Source organism: Populus trichocarpa, chromosome 7 (genome assembly GCF_000002775.5).
Source record: "Populus trichocarpa isolate Nisqually-1 chromosome 7, P.trichocarpa_v4.1, whole genome shotgun sequence".
In the NCBI taxonomy this organism is placed as follows: domain Eukaryota; kingdom Viridiplantae; phylum Streptophyta; class Magnoliopsida; order Malpighiales; family Salicaceae; genus Populus; species Populus trichocarpa.
In genome coordinates, this window is record NC_037291.2 from 4,047,253 (window position 1) to 4,070,406 (window position 23,154).

The window sequence follows — 23,154 nt, forward strand, 5'->3', positions numbered from 1 at the left end:
GAAATGAATTAATTAGTCCCATCATTTTAAAAACCAATTATTTAGTCCCTGATTAGCATTGATCATGCTTAATTTAATATTATTTAATAGCGAAAAAAGTCTTTTTCCCATCAACCTTTCCATGATATATATATATATATATATTCGTTCTTATTTTTTAAGTGAAAAATAAATGGAAATATAGCATAAATTGAATGAAAAGGACTAAATATATGATTTTTAAAATTCAGAGGGACTAAATAATAAGCAACTCAATTTTGTCTTCACAGGCTTAACCTTTTGTCAGTGCCTTTCACATGGTGGGGTTAGGCTGCCTGAACTCCGCGCCGAGACAACATCTTTGGATATCATGCCTTCACATGATTGGCTGTCTTTGCTTTACCATTTTCTCCCAGAAAATTGCAGAAGTCATGTTTTTTAAAAAACAATTATTTTTTTATTCTTTATCATTTTATTATATTAATATCAAAAATTATTTCAAAAAAATATTATTTTAATATATTTTTAAAACGGAAGTTTTCCAGTAAAAAATGATGGAAGCTTGTAGGGTAGCTTGCTTTAGCAGGTAGGAAAATGATGAGTACTTCTAACTAACATTAAATCTGCAGTGAAAAGGGAAGAATATAACAAAAGAAACACTTTACGTATGGGATTTATCCATTCTTCTAAATAAATTTAATTATTATTTATTTCGACTCGAGTTAACTCTGAATTAAAAAATAAACCGTGGACAGAGCTCGATTTGACTCACGATTAGAGCAACATCTTAAAGTCCAGTTGGGGGCCCACAGGTTCGGTGGTTATTTACAAGCCTCGGTTAATCATGAAGAGATGCCTCCCGAGAATTAGATAACGATACTCCTGACCCGTGAGACGCAGCGGGTAAAAAACTAATAATAATAATAATAACTTGCAATATGGATGTTTAAGCAACGGTAATATTATTAGTAAAGAAATAAGAAAAGCTCGACGTTCAAGTTACTAAACTGACTGAATTCAACAAGATCATGTAATATAATAGTTTGATTTAAATCATAAACAATTATAATAGACAAATTATATAAAAAAAAATATTTAGTAATAATTAATTAAAATAAATAAGTTGTTAATATAATAATTGGAAAAAAAAATAAAAATAAAATCGTTAGAGACTCACCGTCATTTTACTGTGGATGATGTCCACCGCCAAAAAAACCTTGCTGAAATGGTCCAAACCCCACTACAAAAGAGTGTATGATGATATTAAAAGAAGCCACATGAGTCGTTAGAACAATGTTGCGGAAAAGAAAACTAAAAAAAATAGGGAATGATTATTTGTTCATATTCAACCAATCTATTCTATTTAACTCAATAATAAAATTTATCTATAAAAATAAACTTAATAAAAAGCAATGAATAAAAAAATATGAGAGAACTCAATCCAATAAAAAAAAAAACAAATGACACAAAAAGCTGGAAAAAATTAGAGTCGAATCTCTAATTAAATAAATATCAAATGATAAAACCGAAAAAAATATTAGCTTTAAAAATATTAAATAAAACAAACAAATCTCCAGCAAACCCCTTAAAGTTGGGTTAATTTTAAAAACTTACAACTCATAAAATCCTAAACACGAGCTTAACCAAAAAGCTAAAATTCAAACAAATTAAAAGTTGAATGATGAAATCGAGTAAAAAAACCAATTTAAAAAAACTTTGCAAAGAAAAAAAAACAATCAAAATAATGAGGATGAGATCTAATAGGAAAAAAAAATAATAGAGGTTGAAATCAGAAAAAAGAAATTCAAAATCAAAAAACTATCTCAGATTCTATAAATAGTAATTAAAAAAATAAGGATTAAATACAAAGTAAGAACTTGAATGAGAATGAAATTCAATTTCATAAATTATTTAAAATAAAACAAACAATAACCAAAAGAACATGAACTAAATAAAAACAAAAAAGAAGTTTAATGGATGATCTAAAAAATTGCAGCCAGGTGCAAAGACCAAGAAAGAGAGAGGAAAGAAAAGAGAAGAAAAAAAGAATGGTCGTCAGCGACAAGCTAGTGAACTTATTCATGCACGCACTACTTTTTCATGGAGAACATGTTGAGACGCATTGGAAGCAACCCTGGGACTATAATTTTGGCCTTCTAAATCAGTCGCATGTGCTGTCATAAGACGGTGGAGTGGCTGACGTGTGCACAACACACAATCCCGGGACTTAAATGACCCCACCCCAACTCATTAATTACAAATACCCAATAATAAAATGACACAAATACCCTTTAACCTAAAAGTTAAATTATTTGACATCAAAGATGCCAAGATTATTTTACAATGCACCAAAAATTAAAATTACAAGAAGGCTCCTCATCGTCAGTTATATTTTTTATTCCAATGGTGGATATGTTATTTTATTATGCATTATTACTATGAAAAAACAAAAGTAATCCTCATTATAAGCTAAAAAAGTTGTTTCTTTTAAGGATAGTGATGTAAATTTACAAATATATTTTTGTAGTCTAAATCCATTTTTCTTATTCATGTCTTTTTAATTAGCAGCATGGTGTTTTTAGTAAAAATTAAAGGTAATTAAAATAAATATTCATAAGAACTTTCAATGATTTTAATTAAAGAGAAAAAAATTACCTTTTTAATCAAAACTCCCTTTCTTTATTAATGGAAGTTTTTTTATTATGAAATTTTTTTTTTCAAAAATACTTTTTTTAAATAAAACCATATCATGATTTGAAAAGAAAATTTCAATAAAAAAACAAAGAAATTTTACTTCAATAAATTTTAAGTGAATGCATGAAAAATAAAAGAATAATTAATTGGATGATATTAAATAAAAAATTAACAATTAAAAAACAAAATAAATCTTTTATTCTCATTGAATATTTGTTATAATCTTTTTAAAAACTAATTCCACATATTAAGTTGATATATAATTATTCATTATGTGATTGTTACTATTACCATCTAAAGCTCTAACCTTATTTAAAAACTATGGCATAATATGATAGTTTCTTAAAAAATTACTTTAACAATTTTGTTTTAAAAATTTATTTTAAAATAAAAAAAAAGCTGAATGACCATTTTTAAAAGTCCGGGCACAATTTATTTTTTTAAACGAATGACACTTTGTTTACTTGGTTTATTTTAAAATTTAACAAAAGATGTATCATTTACTAATTCAAATTCTGATCATGTTTGATAATTAAAAAATCAAAGTTCGAGTTTTGAAACACTTAAAACCCAATTTTCAAACATGTTTTCACTTAAAAACACTTATAACAGTTATAAGAACCTCAATAATCTTATTTCTAATTTCAAAACATCATTTAATCAATTTAAAAATTTAAAATCAAACTAAATAAAAAAAAAGGTAGATTTTGATCTATTTTTTTCGGCATGGTTAAAGACTAAAGCCACCTACATCAAACTTTCCCTCTAATACAAAGTTATTAACACTAAAATCAATTTTTTTTTTTTTTTGCAACCAGAATATGATTGACTCAAAGTTTTCTCTCTTATTTCTTTTTTGAGCAACTTTCTCATACTTCTATCAGCTCACAAGGCCTGAATATTAAAATGTGAAGTTCATGAATGAGATGTAAACACCAAAAACTATAGGGACCAAATAATGAAAATTTAAAAAAATCTAGGGACTAAAATATAATTTTCATACAAAAAAACACGTACTTGAGCAATGTTTTATTGTTCCATGAACAGTAAACCCCAATCTCTTTTATTATATATGATGTAATATTATAAGATATATCAATATCTTGTTCGGTTAACAAGAATTTATTTATCTTAATAAACGAAAAACAAATATATACTTAGAGTTAAATTAATCTTTCTCTATACATTTATATTCCTTGGACTTTTTATGAATTTAAATGTTGATTAAGGGGCATTGTTGTGCATTGTAGTCCGGAATTCTTTTTGGTTGATCACAACTTCAAAAATTATTTATTTTTTATTTTTTAAATTGTAGTAAAAACTAGAGTTCAAGAAAAGATATAGTTTGTAAATTTTCTGGTAGAATTTATCATCGTGTTTTATTAATGGATGTTTTCAAGTTGTTCCATAAGGGAAAAGATATAGTTTGATTTTTGATGGAATTGATTCACTGAACTTATCTTTTTCTTTTGTTTCTTTAACAAATTATTTTATTTTATTTTATTTAAAAAAGACTTAAGAGATTTTGTGGATATACTAGTTTGATTCATCGCACTTCGACGCAGGATGGAACAATTTTATTTTCTCAACGCAAAAAAAAAAAAAGAAAGAAAGAAAGATGTGGGTGTTATTAACTTTTTTCTTACCATCAAGAAAAATTATAAAATACAAATTTAAAAGTTCATATGTGATTTAAATAAAATAAATCAAAAATTATATATAATACTAAATGATAACAAATTTGTTTATTTCAATAAAAAATTAAGCCAGAAAGCTAAGATAAAGATGTTATTCTTTTTTTTAAAAAAATAAATATTTATTTTAATTTGAAATTAAATCACTAAAGTTTTCATTGGTTATGAATAAATAAAATTAAATTTTATTTTGTCAAATTGAGTATTAACTCAACATCGAAACTTATTATTAACATCATGAGAACCCCATATAAAATTAATTAAAACAAAATATAAAACTTAATCTGATTCAACTGAATATGAAATGATCAAATTGAAAACAAAAGTCAAATGAAAAAAAAATTAAGGAAAAAAAGAAAACAATATAGGTAGCTATTGCAACCCAAAGTATATTATATCTTCCTCCTATGTTGCATTTTCATTATTTGTTTTTATATTTCTTCCATCTTGTATTGTTTTACGTTTTCATGATTTTAAACATCATTTTATGGTTTATCGAACATTAACTCTGTGAAACCGAACTATAATTTTTGCTAAAAATAACAATCGAAAGCATATAAAACAAATTTGACCAAAAAAAACAACAAAGAGTTAAATGCATAAACTAAGAAGAGGAGAGAGAAAATAGGGGATAAAGAAAGAGAAGAAGATCGGGTTATTGAAGCCACACTAGAGGCCCTTCGTCTTCACACACCACCAAGTAAGAAAGCCCTTGATTTAATGACTATGTCGATATCATGGACGGCCTCAAAGACAGCTTGGTGGTCACCATATGCACCATTATAGTTCTGCAGCCTTTCTAAGTTGCTAGCTTGTGTGTTGTATGTGCTAGACATTTTTTTCATGATCGTTTAATCTATCCATTATTTGGTAAAAAAGGAGGTAGATATTTTGTTTTAGTTTCAAATATGATCCCTAAAGCTTCAATTGTTTTAAATCCATAACAATAAATATTTTTTTGTGTTTAACCTAGCATTATCCAAGCGTCAAATTTTTTTCTCAATATCTCGAGAGCCCTACACCGAGCAAAACAAAAAACAATTATTAAGCCCAAAAGCAAATCAACTTACTATAAAAAGATTAAATATAAAAGATTAAAAAAAATATGAGGATGAAAATAAAAAGAAAAATAACAGAAGCAAAGTATAAAGAAAAAGTGTGGAGGAGTTTCACTGTTTATAGGAACAATGAAACAACATCAAATGTTTTTTAATATCTTTTATAATTGTTCACATATAAACAAATACATTGTTTGGTTATTTTTTTAATTGCATCCTTACAAATATATTAAATGAGATTTCAAGTTTATAATTTATCTTGAATGGCTTCCGATAGGGTTTTGAAGATGTCGAAAATATGTTTTGATGTTAAATAATATAAAATTTGGCAATATAAAATTTAATTTTGTTGGTTAAATAAATTGAATTTTTAAGGAATGAATTTCACAATAAAACGAACATGGAAACTTTATCTTTTGTTACTTTGTTACCAACGCCTTTTCTAAAAACAATTGCCTTAAGATTTTTTATAATTAATTTTTTTAGTTCTTTTAGTTTTTCAATTATACATTTAAATTGAAAATTCATTTTCTTAACAAATCAATTTTGAATTCGAGAGATAAGAGAGAGGGTATTCAAATAACAACACATGAAAAAGAAAATATTTGATTGACCACATTTTAATAACGAAATAAATCAGTTTTGGTGTTAATAAATTTATCATCTCAAGAGATATTCAATAGTAATGGTGTTTTTTTTAATATATTATTAAAGTATTTTTAAATGAAAACAAGTTAAAAAATACGTTTTTAAAATCTAAAATTTTAGACCTCAGTTTTCTAATCAATAGACTTGATCGGAAACTAGTCAATCATGAGCTAGCTTGTTTGCCACAATAGATGACCTATCACATGTTAGAAAAAAATGAAGTTTATAAAAAATATATATATAACCAGGTGTGTTTGGGCACGAAGGTCAAGCTCGTATACTATTTTAGGGTTTTTTAAATGTTTTTCCTTGAATTTCAATCTAAAATCTTTTCAATTAATTTATTTAAAATATATTACATATATAATTTTATTATTTATTAAACTAATTATTGATATATTGTAGATATTATTTTATTAAATATTATTCAATTTTTATTTTGCTTTTGATTAAGATTATAGTAGTCTTTTAAAAACGTTAGTAAGCATTCTTTTTGTGCAACCAACCATAATAATTTCTTTTAAATAAATTTATTTGATTGCTTTTTCATGAGCATTTATTTTTAATATCATATAATTAAATAAGATTTTTTTAAAAAAATGAAATTATCAAACCTGGAATTTCAATCTAATTTATTTTTAATTAAATTATTTAAAATATATTACATATATAATTTTATTAATTATTAAATTAATTATGGATATATTATAGATATATTTTTTTTATTAAATACCATTCAATTTTTACTTTGCTTTTGAATAAGATTATAGTAATTTTTGTTTTTAAATGTTAGCAAGAATTCTTTTTGGACAACCAATCATGATCATTTTTAAATTTTTTTATTGAATTACTTTTTATTGGCATCTATTTTTAATATCATATAATTAAATATAAAATTATTAAATCCAACTATATCAATAATCCAAATTGTAAATTTAACATATTAACTCATCTCAATATTTTAAATACTTCACCTTGAAATTTCTCTTGCAGTTCAAGTTACCTTTAAACTCATAAAGTGACATCCGTAACTTCACATCTTAATATTCAATCACTGTTAAGAATTCTTTTTAGCACGCGATTCTCAGTCTTTTTTATTTGACGTGCGCATCAGATTTTTGAGTTCATTCACAATTAATATTTTTCTTGCTACTAGAAACACTTTAGCAATATCTATATACCGTAAGATTTGTTTCTTGCAGCTTGTTCTTGCTCCAACCCACATCATCGTAGTACAGGTAAGTTAACTAGTTTCAGTCTAAATTGGAATACAAATCAGTTTAAGTTATGGCGGAGATGACAATGGCCTCTCCGATAACAAAATGACTGATCATGAACCTATCCCCTACGATAAGTGAGAATGATGCTAGTAATTGTAAAAGAATTGACAAAAAATTTTGAATTGAGGATGTAAGTAGATGCTCGAATTAAGCAAGCTTCTTGGCACGGCCACTTGAATGGCCGCCATCTTCTTTCTTTGATCCAGACGCTTCAGGCTTCCTAGCCCAAGCAGGAGCTCTGTCTGGCTCATAACGATAATCATAGAAAAGTTCCTCCCCTGCATTAATCCTTTCTTTGGCGAATATGCCCACTCGGTGATCCCCTGCAACCATTATGACCTGCAAACAACGCGGTGGTTGAAAGTGAGGAAACAGTGGCAAGATATTAAATACATTCCAGCCATGTTTTTAGCACGCTATTAATCAGAAACCAAGTGCAAAAGTCTGAAAATATATATTAGATAGGCTGTTGAGCTACAGTAGTCAAAGAGGATACCTTTGCATAGCAATTTGGTTCTGGAGAGTGGTTGGCAAACTTGAGTTTGTCACCCTTACGGTATGCATCAAGAACAAACTGCAAGAAACAAATCTTGGTTTCATATAAACAATCAAAGATGGTGGTTGAATCCTCATATAAGATCTTAAATCAGTATAATGAGTCATGCCTGATCGTTGAGATTGAAGAGAAATGATGAATTTTCACGGTCGTAGATCTTCCCACGCTTATCTGCTTCCCTATGTGAAATCAGCTCTCCAGTGTACTCACCCAGGTACTCATGCTTGCCGACACTATTCTGTGAGGAGCCAGATATATTCACAAGTATGAGGAAACAAGCAAATAAATCTCTAGGTTTTTTCCCAAATGCCTCTGAGATTATTCTAAAAAACCACATGGGATAAAAAGGATTCAAGGGCAAATTTTTCTCATATTACGTAGTCCATCCAGAATATTACCTTCAAGAAAGCACCCCAGCCTGATACATCAGATCTTCCGAGTAAAACCTATTCATAGAACAAGATATTAGTAAGATAGAGAAAATGTAATCAGCTTGAAAAATGACCCCATCAAACGTCTGTTGTTTGAAAGCATTAATTTATACATAATTTGATGTGGACATTGGAAAGAAAGCAATCAAAGAAAATTTTTTTTTGATGAAGTGGAGCAACCCATTATGGGTGGTATTTGGGATGACGGTATTCGTTGGCTTTTTCCGTCTTGCAAGTGGCGCTCTTTGCACTTTCATCAGTTTCATTAACAGTTCTCGTCTTCTTCCTAGTTCATAGCAAGACTTTAAACACCTTCATAATTTCATAAACTACCAGTATATGTTGTTTTTTTTTTTTTTTTTGATAAAACTCTATATGCTTCCAAGGACACCCTGAACTTTATCGCCCAATACATAACAAGCAGTTCTGTATTGCATAGTAATGCCACAAATCTTTCTTATACACCACATTTTTCAGTTGACTACATTTTAGCATCAGCTTTCAGTTCAGTCAAGCCACAAAGAAAAACTTGGTCAGTTTCACAACTCTATAAAGGAAGCTGAAAAGCAAGCTAAAAGAATAGTTTTCCACATTATGGGCATTCATGAAGACAGACAACTAAGAACAAATAGAAGAATGGTACTGTTTACTAGAGAACTTCACCAATCATTGCACTAACAGATTACTTCAAATGCCAGACAACTAAGAGAAGCGAATATTCAAATGTGTGTACCTATCTCTAAATATCAAACAATGAAAGGTAATAAGAAGATGAAAGTGTCTCTACCCTTTGTTGTTGTTTGAGAAGAAGCTTCATATTTCTGCATTCATAATTATCACCCCTTTGGCTGGGGATACCAAGAGTACCATCACCACAACTACAAAGCAAATTTTAACAGTTCAAATGATATATAGTAGTGCAAGAAGAGTGAGGAAAAGAATAAATATATTTCTGGACAAGTAATAAACAAAACATTATTTTGAAACCCTGTGAAGGATGAAATTTCACAAGTACATCAAATGACATAAAACTGACAGAAATAACCATAGCATTTTCCTAAGCACAAAGAGCCAAAGAGAATGGATATGGCAAAAGCTTGGATGTACTGAAGCTGGTAAATGCTGGCATGGGCACAGTGGTGGGAGTGACATTAATCGAGTGCTGTTTACTTGACCTTTCACTGGTAAATTTTGAGAAATGGAACCTTCATGTATGGACTTAGAACCAAAATTTGGACCTTACCACTCTGAAGTCCACAGTTCATAGCCTGTGGGATACAGCCTCTTGTAACCAAACAAAACGCTGACATTAGAATACACAAACCCCACCTTTAAATTCTTTGAAACTCGATATAGTTTCAACCCCAGAAGGAAGCTAAAAGTTTGGCTACCTGAACCAACTTAATGGAAATTTCAAACCTTTGTGATTCAATCCAACATTAGTAGAAACAAATGTATTACTTACCAATGTGCACATCATTAATTTCCAAGTGCAGTTATCATGAAAAATTTCATAATCTTCTACAATTATGATAAAAACAGTACACAGGCAAAGCTAAGTAAATGATTAGCTTAGAAATAAATAGTTCATGAAAACATTAAATAGAGAAAAAAAAGGAACAAGAGCACCAACTCACCTGACCCAACAATTCCTACAGACATCTGGATCACATTCCCTGTCTGCAGCAAAGCATGGACATTGACGACTTCGACATTGACTTTTGGCACAATGACAGCCTCTAAATCGGTTCTTGCAACTCTTAGGACATCTAGAGGAACAAGTAAAAAATAGTTGAGAGTATTCATCACACATGTACAGACACAATAAAAAACATCTAAATCTAAGGCCCCAAATTTGTTTAAGCTAGCAAGGTATGAAACTCTACAAGAGAAAACTCTAAATTTGAATGAAGCTGTACGATAAACTCAATTTTATTGAGTTCTCATTTCTGGAAGAAAAATAAATGGTAACTAAAAGATATACAAATACCATAAACCTTGATCTCAAATTTTGGGTTGTTAAAGGAAGGCTCACCCGCAATACTTCTCACAACAGGTGCCATTTAGCAGACATGTGCACTGCTTTCCACAAGCAGCTTGGCAACTACATGGATTATACTGACGGCAGGGTTGATCTTTTCTTTCAGTTATCCGCTTCCTAATAGAATGGTAAGCAGTAGATTTCCAAGAGTACTTCAAGCGGCGAACTCTACCTCTTCTCCTTAAAAATCTTGATCTCCTTCTTGCTTCATTCTTACCCTGATATGCAGTTCAATACCCCCAACCAAAAAAAAAGGAAGAAAAAGATTAAGATTCACTTGCATGCTAACAAAAAACATGGCCATATACAAGAAGCAAAATTCTAACCACTGTTCCGCTGCAGTCAAACTTGGAGTAGCCTTCACCAAGAGTTCCAGCATCACCTGCCTCACAGGCTAGCCTATTCTCAGAGCGAGTTATATATTGAAAAACCTCCCAACACGTCTTTAAGCCATTTAAGAGGTTCCTAGCAATTAAGCAACTGTCATGGAAAACAAAAACAAAATTTAGACAGAGAATAGATGAAACCGCAGCCAATTCTCTTCGGAGCAATATGAAGGTATCAGTAAGATCATTAGAGTGTAACTGTAGGAAGGTCAATGGTAAAGGCTGTTAAATTTGTGGGACCATTCATTTGATTTAGTCAGTTTCATCATAATTTATAAGAAATAATGGAAAATAAAATGTGAATGAGCACATGTATTATGTATGCATGCATAATAAGAAGCACAAATGGTAAAGTAGATCAATGGGAATGAGTGAAGATTTCATGAATTCCCTCCACGCACCCCAGTCCAGGCCTGAAAAAAAATGAATTCCCAAATCTCACTACAATTACTCAGGATAATTTATAGCACATTGTTTATCTAACTCCATTTTATAAAGCATTAATTCTGAAATACTCTTTTTAAACCAAGATACTCGATTAACCTCTTAAATAAAAGAAATCATTATTACAAATATCTCGTTTAACAAAAAAATTCTTCAGCAGTCTTTCATGGGTTTGATTCCACTGGATATCACTGTACTATCTTTATTTCTTAAAACAAGTTCAATGGCAATGAAATAAGAAAACTGAAAATGTAAAAATCTATTTACCATAGGTGAATTAAGTTAAGTACCTTCTAACATAATGGTCACATCAAACATCACTCAGTCAAAATCATCACTCTTCCAGAATATCAAAAAAAAAATCAACAAACAAGGAAACTGTAACAAAATTAATGGGAATGAACAAGAAATGCACCCCCTGACCTGTTCCCGCCAAAAATCTCAACACCTTTCTCAAATAGGCTTTTTTCAATAGCTTTCCAAGATCTGTTATCACTTAACTCTTTTTTACATGTATTTTTGTCTATGAACTCTTCTTTCCTAAAGGTGTCATCACTGCTAGGCACAGGTGGATCCATGACCATCTCACTTGATGGACCATCATGAAACTCACTCTTTCTCCTAGACCTTGCAGTGGTGGGAGATTTCAAATTCTTATGGGAAGAAGAACTTGCATCTTCCTTTCCTTTGTGTGAAGTGGACCTAAGTTTCATATCACTTGACAGAAGGCCTCCACTAGCAACAGAATCAGTATCAGAAGCCACCATTTTCTTCTGCCTTTTCCGCATGCAACTTAGAACACGTTCAGCCACCCGCTTGCTGTTCCTTTTACAAGTCCCACCTTTCCCAACAAGCTTAATCTTGGAAGGTGACAACTGACTAGTGGGAGAGGTGTCTTGCCGAGGTCCAATCTCTGAATCACTGCTCTCTGAAATGTTTTTTGCATTTGACGAAGCACTTTCACTTTGGCAGGACTTCACCCTCCGGTTGGCAGATGGAGCAGAAGATTTCTTTCTTGATGTTATAGGCACCCCAGCACCATCTGATTGACAAACAGAATTTTCTTCAATAAACCCACGCTCAGGAGAAATCCCTGAAGAAATTCTCTCTGATTTCAAAACCTGACATGAAAGAAATTGATGGCACTTAAATATTTTTGTTTGTCAGATCCTTGTGCAGAAATGCCCAGTCTAAACAAATTTTATTAATAAATCACCACACATATACCGATTTGTAGCACTGTGGACCACATGTTATGTTGTCATCTGGATAGCTCCATGGAGATTGTTTCTCAGCCTAAAATATGTGTGTCAACAAAACATATGAGATTCCCTCTAGATACTAATGCAACATCATGATGGTTAGTCATACAAGATCAACTTACAGGGAAGATAAGATCCTGTGAACATCCATGTAATCTGCAATCAAATACCTGTCAGCATGAAACATAATGAGGAAGCTATATAGTAACGGTTAAAGCACAACACTGAAAGTAGTACAAGAATGATGCTTACAAGACATCGGCGACAAAATAGGTTGTCAAAAGAATCCAAAGCAACTTCAAGATCTTTATCAAGAAAAGAATTCAGTGTTCGTGCTTCATTATCTTTATTCTTAGAATCCTCCACGGCCTTCTCTTCCTTCTTAAGAACCTCAAATCTTGCCTGTATAAGATGTTTGATGGTGTTTCATATCTGTGTAAAGCCAGCAAAAAGCAAATGGGAAACGGCTGGACCCAAGCTTACACTATGACCTTTTTCTCATTAGATATTATATGGAAACAACTGTTAGAATAAAAAAAAAATGGATCCTTCAATCGAAGGCAAAAAACATATAACATAGTCTCAATATAATACATTCTCCTCATTACTAAAAAAAACACCCTCTTGCAACAAATGCATACCTTGACTTCACTAGAACTTCTAGAAAAACACTGTGCTAGTGATTCCACAACTGGATCGGACAATCCAGCTTCTTTTATAGTCATCCTGGCAAAACAAATTATTAACCAACAGAAAAAACAACTTGGGTTGCATACTGAAGCATAATAAAATCCCTGAAAAAAAATCTGAGGACATAATTTACATTGAACTAGGAGATAGTTAAATGTATTTATATTCAAGGTTTTAGCATCAACCAGTATGCATAGCTATCCCTTTTCCTTTTTAGCATTTATTGCTAAAACTGTATCGAACATATATGAGTTACATCACATGGCAACTACTTGTCAAAAGTCACTGGCTAAATCAACAGACAACTCATCAATATTTTTGACACAGCTACGCCCATTATTTTGACAGCATTTGGCACTGTTAATGCTCAAGATAAAGGCCACGAGCTGGTCCATTCAAATACAAGCTAGATTAAAATTTCTTCCTTTAAGATGAAGATAAAATTTCCAGGGAGCTCCCACTCCAAACAAAATTCCCCTTTTTTGTTCAAAAAGTTTGAACCTAAGACATTCAGCGCCAATCAACCTTGCTTTAGCATACAATTTAAAGAAAAAAGAATCAATACATCACACCAGATACCATGATTATACCAACCGTAGAATATAATCTTCAGATTCTAAAAAATCTCGCTTCTCCTCTTCTTCATCAATTATTTCCTCTTCACTGTCACTGCAGATTAGTGCTTCACCACCATTTTGGTCATAATAAATTCTCCTTCGACCAAGCACCGATTGGTCCTCTGTCATTCTTTGATTTCTACAGCAGGAATATCATAAATTACTAACCCAAAACCAATGCAGCAAATTATAAGTTAGTGGCATGAAGATGTATAGAAAGAGAGACCATGAAACTTGAATTCAAAACTCAAAATCAAAAAATGACCAACTACCATTCCGGTAAAACAAAATCTTGATACAGAATAATCTAAACATACCTGTCCAAAAAAATCCATGATGTGTAAGGGGGTAACCTCTTCACTTCAGGTAGCTTAATTGGCCGTACTGCATTCTTTACTGGGATACTGGATCCCAAAAGAACTGCAGTAGAAGTATTACCATCTTCTTCAGAGCCAAGACTATCTTTATCTACATTACTTGAATCAATACCACCATGCATACTGAGTGCATCCTTTTGCCTCTTTGTAAATAAATCTACACTATTGTCAGTATCACTAATCCAACTGTTCTTCCTTTCCTTTGACAGCTTATAGAGGTGGTTCGTAACACCAACCAACTTCTGTTTGTTGTCTTCCATCCTTTTCTGAAAGCAATAAATATATAAATGGACTGAAAGCAAAACTCAAAAGGAAGCATTTCATTCAAATAACAAAAAATGTACCATAACATAAAAACATCGGTCAGCTGCAACTTGCTTCTTTAATGATTCAATAACTGATAAAACCATTTTGCTTGTTAAAGCTGTCTCTTCATCAGACTCCATCGCCTATATAAAAATAAAAATTCATCAGTATCCATTCTAATTAGTAATTACAACCATGAACGACCGATTCCAAAACTGAAATAAAAAAGTTAACTAAAATCGGAAAACTTAATACAAGCAACCAGGAAAAATTGAACCGGACCAGACTGGTCTGATCATAACCATAAATTATAAATAACCTCAAAATAATTCACTGAAAATTAACTAAAAAAGGAAAATCACAATCACCAACCAGAATAATTGTAAAATAAACCGTATCAGCTGGAGCTCCAAGGCTAGTGCAGCGACATGCATTGCAAGGATTTTGCAATATTTTGAATCAAAATTTAGTTTTGAACCACAAATTATGCAAAAATTACTTAAAGTCAAAATTACCAATATAAATGCACCAAAAACAATTAAGACTAATACGAACAGCTCAGTTATAAATTAAACACGTTCTCTCTACTGTCTTAAGAAATCATCAACAAACAAAAGAGAAAATCATAGTAAGAATAACCAAACGAAACCTTGTGAGAGAAAATAATGTTCATGAGTTGGGAGAAAGGGAGTACCGGTGAGACTTTAGGAGGCTCCGATCTGGTGACGGAAGCAGGCGGAGGCGGCGGCGACGACGACGCCATTGTTAGGATCCGAATCAACAATGTGGATCATAAAAAAATGCCGTCGCTCAAGGAAAGATTGGGAAAAAACAAAACAAAAACAAAAACAAGTAGGAGAGGATTTGGCGGGTCGGCTTGAAACCCTAAGAATAAAAATTTGGGGGAGGTTTGATTTTGGATTATTTTTTTCTGGTTGTTTTGTAATTATAGTAATTTAATAATTTCAATGGTTGTTGGATTCTTTTCTATTTTTCCTTTTTTTTTTAAAGAAAAAAAAAAGGTGAGTAAAATGTTATGGGGGGAAAGGAAACGTGGCAACTTTATTTTGAATTATATACTGTTTAAAACTTTGCAGTGTATCGTGTTTTTGAACCCACAGGCTAAATGGTCGCGTAGCTCTGCTCTTTCTTTGATATTCCTAGACTTTGCTTTTCAAAAATTATATAGGTCAAATCTAGCAAGCCAACGACAAATATTATGGATGGTGGCTCACGGATCACCCTTACCTTTTCAAGTAGATTTGAGATGGTTGTTGGTAAGTGTTTTCTTCTAAATAATTCAAGTTAGATAGGCTTCTCAATTATTTAAGATGCTATGATTCAAGGGAGCATATATGTTTAATATTATTTTTGGAAAAAATTTGAAACTCAAGTTTTTTTATTTTTTATTTTTGAAGCCCGTTTGGTATTGTGTTAACGTTTGTTTTTTAAAGTGATTTTTATTTAGAAACGCATTGAAATAATATTTTTTTATTTTTTTAATTTATTTTTGATATCGACACATCAAAACTATCTAAAAACACTAAAAAAGTTAATTTAAAGCAAATAAAAAATAAAAAAATTTCATTTTTTTCAAAAGCGCTTTTGAAACGTAAAAACAAACATAGTTTTAAACCCCGTTTGTTTTACTTTTCAAAAGTATTTTTTAAAAAAATATTTTTTTATTTATTTTAAATTAATTTTTTTATATTTTCAAGTTATTTTAATGTGTTAATATCAAAAATAATTTTTTAAAAAAATTATTTTAATATATTTTTAAATAAAAAATAAATTAAAAAATAATAATTATCATATCCTGCCTGAATCAACTACTCCAGCAAACAAAATCCTAAGCTCCCGTGAACCTTACATATTTCAAGAAGAAATTTTATAGTATGATAATTAATTACATCTTATAAGTTATAATTTAGTTTTATTAATTAATATGTCACATCGTCGGCTCATGTGAATAATTCTAAAAGTTTAGTTATTCTGTTTAACTCTTTTTTTTATTCCTACAACTCTCGATTCCCCAAAAACTCACAGCCTACCGTGATTTCATTGACCATCTTCACTCAAAACAACAAAAAATCACAACCTACGCCTCCTTCTCTCTCTACCGACCAAATCCCAATAGCTCTGTTCCAAACCAGATCCATTGTCAAGCAACCACCACCGGAACAACCACCTATCAATCATCGTCAAGGGCAGACACTCTTAAGAAAGGTTTCCCTTCACATTATTTTTCTTCTTCTTTTAGTTCAATTGGGTTTTGTTGAATCGTCTCTATCTGGGTTAAATTATAATTTAATAATTGTAATCAGTATATTATTTTAATTTGATATTGTAGAGGGTTCTTTGTTATCAGCAGCTAGATTACTATTTAGGATCAAGAGAGAAGGGTTCTGGGGATCAAAACCATTTACGAGTTGATTTCAAAGGAGAGAATACAAAAGACAGGTCTATGGTTTTGAAATCAATCAATGAGAACAGACTCCCCTATGTGTTAAAAACAAAGAGGGACTAGCATATACTGTTTGATATGATGGCTGTGAATATCACCATGCCTCTATTATGATGCTATTACAGGGAGATACAGAAGAAGATTTTATCACCGTTTTTACGTTTGAAGTACGGAGATTATGTTTTTTAAACTGTTTTTTGTTTTAAATATATTAAAATAATTTTTTTTTCTGGCAAATCAAAGCATGAGAAAGAACATCACCTTCCTTTTTATGAACATGCGATCCTGGGATATAGGCACTCTAAAATGGAAAGCCATGCTTTAATATTGCCTTGTGTTTCAAAAGAAATTGTGATAACAAGGATATTGTAAACAAATAATATAACAAATTATGTCACAATTTGAAAAGACATGTATTTAACATAGATATTGTAAATAAATAATATAATAGATCGCAAGTTCTTAAAAATCTAATAATATTTTCAGAACTACCTATTGTTTGAAGACATTAAAAGCAAAATAAAAGTTTATAATAAAATATTTAATAAATCTTCATCATTAGCTTCCATCTTCTACAAAGCAACGAGTCCTTTGAGTTTGGGCTGATGGATTGTACCCTTAACAATGATTAGATGAATTCTATAAAAAGAAATTGTATCTAGAATAATATGAACAAATAATTAGATTGAGAAGAAATTTACCTCAAAGTTATTTTTCATTGTTGGAAAGACATATCAAGTGCTTCTATTAATAATAATTTTTTTTTAATTTATTAATTATTTTATTAATAATAATATTAATTAGATAACTTTTTATGATGTTGTAAATATTTTTTTTTAGATAACTTTTTATTCTTCTTTTCATATTCCCATGCTTAAGTTTGTTTTTTTTTTAATCCTTTTGGCCACTTATTTGCAGGATCCAACACTAATTTCTCATTACTAGAACCAAAAGGATTGAAGTTTCTAATATTATCTATTTTTTTAATATCATCATTATCTTTATTTAGAGCGTGTTTGAGAGTATGGTTGTGGTTACTTTTTAAAGTGTTTTTTACTCATAAATGTATTAAAATAATATTTTTTTTATTTTTTAAAAATTATTTTTGACATCAGCACATCAAAATGATCTAAAAACATTAAAAAATATTAATTTAAAATAAAAAAAAAATATATTTTTTTAATTTTTTTCAAAAATACTTTTAAAATACAAAAACAAATAGGATTTTAAATCACTTTGCAACCTTGTAATCTAGACGTAGATATCATCCAAAATATTAGAACAAATATTTGAGTTATTTTCATCATTAGGAGTTATACTCAACACAACAAAGGCTCTCCTCATTAACTTATTTAAACAAAGTATAATGGATGATGATAGAGCATTATTTTTCCGATTAACATAATTTTCAAACACAAATTCCTAGCTTTGCATTCTTTTCCCACCTTTTTAGAATATATTGCGAGAGAATAATAGAAAGTCTCAAATCTATTTGTAAGATTCACGAAGCATGATAGCATAATAAACCTATTATCTTAAACTTACAAAAAGTACAAATAATAATAAAAAAAATCATTCTCATCAATATATGTTAAATAATTCTTTTGAGACACTACTTGCAAAAATTCATCCCAAAGTTTGGAAAACATTGTTCATGTATAAACTTTAGATGCATGGATCAAAATCTCACAATTGTCAATTAATACTATTGGCTTATCTCTGCTATTGTAATCATTACTCATCATTAAAAGCAAGAGATTGTTTTTCTCTCAAATAATACAAAGTTATAAGCCAACTATTTTTAAAAAGATAAAACTCCTTAAGTATTTGCTCCCTCGTTGCCTCAAATTCATTAATAAAGTTGATATTTCATAATAATATATTAAAATAATTATCCCAATAATATATTAAATAATTATCCCTAAATTTTAGGTTTCTTATCAAATGAGACATATTTCTCATAGTGTTTCACTTAACATGCTATTTCACATAAATGATGGTGAGTAAATGAAAAATTCTCTTTCACTCTTAACTATTGAATAAGCTTGATAAGTAAAATTAGTTTATGGTGACTCACCACCCATTGCCTTAAAAAATATTTAATATTAAAAAAAACTAAAAGTCATTAGTAAATCATTGTAGCACAGGCATAAATCATTATGGATTAAAACAATAAAATTATCCTTTTGCCTTTCTTAAACAAAATCATTAAGCTTGATATAAGGGGTAATATGGTATTTTCTCAGAGGTTTACTAGTTATTATCAAAATGATCGGGAACAAATAGATATTTTTATTTTTTTTAGCACTGTAAAATGATTTAATTACACTTAAAAGAAATTTTCATTTCTCTAGCTTCTAGTGGCTTTTTAGTGTTTTTTTCTTTTCAAAGCACTATAAAAATAACTAGATTACACATGAAGATAGAATTTTTTTAAGTTACATCCATGAGTGTTTTTGTATTTTCATCATAGATTTTTTGTTATAATAGATTTGATTGAGGGGTAATTCAATATTTTAACGAATATAAAATGTAATTTTTTTAAAAAAGCATGGAGTGTGGTAACATCTATGCCATTTGAGAGATACATTAGGCACCTTCTAATGACCAAACAACGACTTCCACGTTGGAGTTGGAAGCACTGTGATGCTTGTTTTCATGTGGGGTTCCCTTTAAAATTCACGTTAGTCATTCAAAATCTTAGAGTTGTCCTTTTATTTAATGATATTTTAACTTTAATCCTTTTTTTTTTGTTCTTGGTCCTTTTGTCAAATTTCAATTTGTTTTCAATTTCATTATTGGATCCATAATTATGATTTGTTATTTTTTCAAATTTGGTCCTTATTCATTTTATTTTGATTTTTTTTTTGGATTCTTTTGTTGATTTGATTTTTTTTTCAATTTCACTCTTCAAATCAAAATTCTAAATTGTCCTCTTATTTATTTTTTATTACACAATTAGTCCTCATTTTCTTAATCACTATTGTTTGTTTTTTTTATCCTTTTATATAATTGAAGTTTCTTTTTCAATTTTGTCCTTTAACATTTGATATATTTGAAATTACGCTTCATGCTTTTCTAAGATATGGTGCTTCTGGTTTAATAACTTAAATCACTAGGTTTGAAAAGTTAGCATATATTAACATCACTTTTTTTGCATTGTTTTCTTCAATTATAGCCTTCAATATTGTTCATTTTGAAAAACAAGCTTGATGATTTTCTTTGGTTTCCTTTCAATTAGATTATCCTGATCTCATAACTTGGATAACAAGTTTGGTTGATTAACCCAACCATTTTTTTAGGTTGTTTTTTCATATATTTTTAATTTTCATCCTTTAAAATTGAGTTCTTTTTAAAATTAAGCTTTGTTATTTTTCATGTTTCATCTTCCATTAAGTTATCCCATTTGTATGATCTAGCTCACGAGATTTAGGAGCCTTACCTGGGTTTATAACAATTTTATTTTCTACGTTTATTTTTGTTGAATTATTTTTTTTAGCCTTTTACATTTGAATTGTTCGGGATTGGCCATCATTATTTTTTTCAATTTGCTTTCTATGATGTTGGCTCGACCTCACGACCTGAGTTGTGAGTTTGACATGCTGCTTGGGTTGAATCGAGATGCTTTACTTTGTCATTTTTTATTTTTATTTTTTATTTTTTCCTTTAACATTGGATTATCTTGGATTCAGCTTTGTGATTTTTTCCCTTATGACAAGCATTCCTTTTCTTCTAGTTATTGTTATCATCTTTTCTTTTAAGATTCAATCCATTTACTACCATTGCCTTTTATATTGTATAATTGAATAAACATGGGTTTTTCTTTCTTTTTTAAAACATGTTTGCAGTGCCTAAGTATTGATTTTTAAGTTACAGAGAAATTGGTCTGGCTCGCCACGGATTGCGAGCCACCTATTTAGTAACCATAAAAAAACTTAAAGTATCATCACACAAAATGCATTTCCAAAAAATGTTTTATCCTAATAGTGATTTATACCCATAAACAATGCATAAATCATGTTATATTTATTTGTGTGATATAAAAAATTAGCATATCACCAAAAGCTTCATAAATTCTCAACTAAAATCTATGAAATCAAAATTCAAACCAACAAACCCAAGCTTCATTAGCTTAATATACAAAGTCCACACAAAATCAAGTAAAAATAACCTTAACTAAACAATAAGAGGAAAAAACAGGGGGATAATAAGTTGCCAAGGTGAAACCCGACATATTCCAACCATGGAAGCTATGATCATTTAGTCGTTGGTTTTGGACATTTTCAATTTTATCTTTGATTATTCTAATTTTTTTAATTTCACCCCTGTTTGCAACCGAATTCGACCCTTCAATTCGTGCGTCTTTTACGAAAAGGTCCTTAGTCTTTAATTTCTTTAAATTGGCCCTTAATTGACTCCCTAAACTTTGATTTTCTTGCAATTTTGTCTCTAATTTCATCCAATTGAGCTTAAAAAATTAAATTTGATCATCTAAAATTCTAATCTTCTCAATTAAGCCCAAATTAAACTTCCAAACTTATTTTTTCACCAATTAATTCCCTAATAAAATTAATTTGACCCATTAAAAGTGTACTTAAGTTCTTGTACTTAATTAAATCTTTTAATTTGATCTAAATTAATTCTTAAGCTTAATTAAACCTTTAATTGGGTTCATGATTAAATCAAATTGGCATATTAAAAGTCTAATCAAGTCCCCAGACTTAATTTTTATGCAAATTCATCCAATAATCATTTGATTTGACATTGAATCTACATTGTCTTTCGATCTAGGGTATAATAAAGTATAATTAGACTTCTAATTCTGTCTAAAATCCCACTAAACATTACTCTTCAACTTACAATATATATTACTCTTTAACTTACAAAACAGGACATGGTGAAGTTTTTAGTTACTCATGCTACAAAAAAAATATATATATATTTATATTATATTTATACCAAGATATACATATGAAAAAAAATGAGAGTTGCTGTCAAAATTCCATTCCTCTCACCTTTTCTTTTAATCTATTCCTTTTAGAGGGACTCCCTACTATACTTTCTGGAATATCATTTTCTTTTAATATTTGAAATTTCTCAACACAACAAGAGATTGCTCTTCTCATCTGGCTTTAAATGTTACATGAACTTTGACGAGGGATGTTGAAGTTAATGTCTCCAATTGATGACTGAATTCCTTTGATATGTGTAAAGCAACGGCTTGTCTACTTTCTTTTAGAAGTAGTTGTCTTCTTTCCTAATCCTATTTACCTTAAATACCTGTCGAAACATGTTTTAATGATTTCATCGAATAGTCAGAGAGCAAGTTGGTATAAAATATTAATAATAGGAATACCACCAATTTCTCCTCATGTTTTTATAGCATCTAGTAGCTAAATTTCAATTATTTGTGAGTTTACTAGTTTTGGCTTCTTGAAGATGTTTGCGGAACATTTTTTCATGAAAACTTTTAGGCACACATGAAGTAAATAATGATATCTTATTAATTATTTTACGGGATTTACTTTGAAGAAAAAAATAAATATAAGTAATAGAGAGATAAGTACTTACTGATCACCATAAAAAAATCATAATCTATAAAAAATGATAAAAATATCTTCACCTAATTTTTTTTTTACTTGTATTATCTTTTTATTCAAAGTGTATCATAGAAAGTAACTAAAAGATGCTGCTAATTACTTACTGATCACCATAAAATATCTTTTTTTTCCCATGAGTTAGAGCATATTCTATAGTTGTTAGCAGACTTTAAAGTCGGGTTATGGATACCCGAGAGATACCCAAAACTCGATTGAGTTTGAGTATCAAACACCCATACCCATTAGGTATAAATAGTAATTTTGGGTTTAGATTCAGGTATGGACTAGTTTAACTCACGCTTCACCGCGGATTATATCATTTTTTTTCAAAATAATATCGGGCATACAAGCTACTTCAATGTATTTTATAATAAAAAAGTTTAAAGTGTAAATTGAAAAGTCTATGCAAGTATCTAGTTAAATAAATCGATAATTATTTATGTAAATAAATGAAAAAAATCGTTAACAATAATCAAAAGAAAAATTAAAAAATTAAGAGAAGAATGCAGATTAAGATGTTCAATCATACAAAATAAGATATTCACTCGATTGTGTTCACTAAACTTATTTACTTAAATCAATAAAAGATAAATTTATACCCTAAAAAAACCATGACCTAAATGATAA

The 23,154-nt window shown here is 29.6% G+C and overlaps 1 protein-coding gene and 1 long non-coding RNA gene across 2 annotated transcripts; one reads left to right on the forward strand and one right to left on the reverse strand.

Moving 5' to 3' along the window:
- Positions 1-7,213: 7,213 nt before the first annotated feature.
- Positions 7,214-15,461, reverse strand: LOC7462603 (histone-lysine N-methyltransferase CLF). The gene is made up of 17 exons (XM_024604986.2): positions 15,158-15,461; positions 14,502-14,606; positions 14,098-14,423; positions 13,758-13,919; positions 13,115-13,199; positions 12,726-12,875; positions 12,596-12,643; positions 12,439-12,507; positions 11,635-12,332; positions 10,708-10,861; positions 10,376-10,599; positions 9,978-10,109; positions 9,128-9,218; positions 8,308-8,355; positions 8,019-8,147; positions 7,850-7,927; positions 7,214-7,692 (listed from the first exon to the last, which is right to left on the reverse strand). The coding sequence occupies exons 1-17, from the start codon at positions 15,224-15,226 to the stop codon at positions 7,501-7,503; spliced, it is 2,760 nt and encodes a 919-aa protein (XP_024460754.2). The 5' UTR covers positions 15,227-15,461; the 3' UTR covers positions 7,214-7,500.
- A 980-nt stretch (positions 15,462-16,441) lies between these two features.
- LOC112328133 (uncharacterized) lies at positions 16,442-17,169 on the forward strand. The gene is made up of 2 exons (XR_002982764.2): positions 16,442-16,689; positions 16,832-17,169. It is a non-coding gene; the product is annotated as an uncharacterized LOC112328133 (long non-coding RNA).
- The last annotated feature ends 5,985 nt before the right edge of the window (positions 17,170-23,154 follow it).

What these genes read in the sequence shown, in the direction of transcription:
- LOC7462603 (XM_024604986.2), bottom strand. Translation starts at nt 15,226, where the DNA reads ATGGCGTCGTCGTCGCCGCCGCCTCCGCCTGCTTCCGTCACCAGATCG. An exon ending in AGCCTCCTAAAGTCTCACCG is followed by an intron (nt 14,607 to 15,157) that starts GTACTCCCTTTC and finishes ATTTTTATATAG; the next exon opens with GCGATGGAGTCTGATGAAGA. An exon ending in TATTTTGTCGCCGATGTCTT is followed by an intron (nt 12,644 to 12,725) that starts GTAAGCATCATT and finishes TCATGCTGACAG; the next exon opens with GTATTTGATTGCAGATTACA.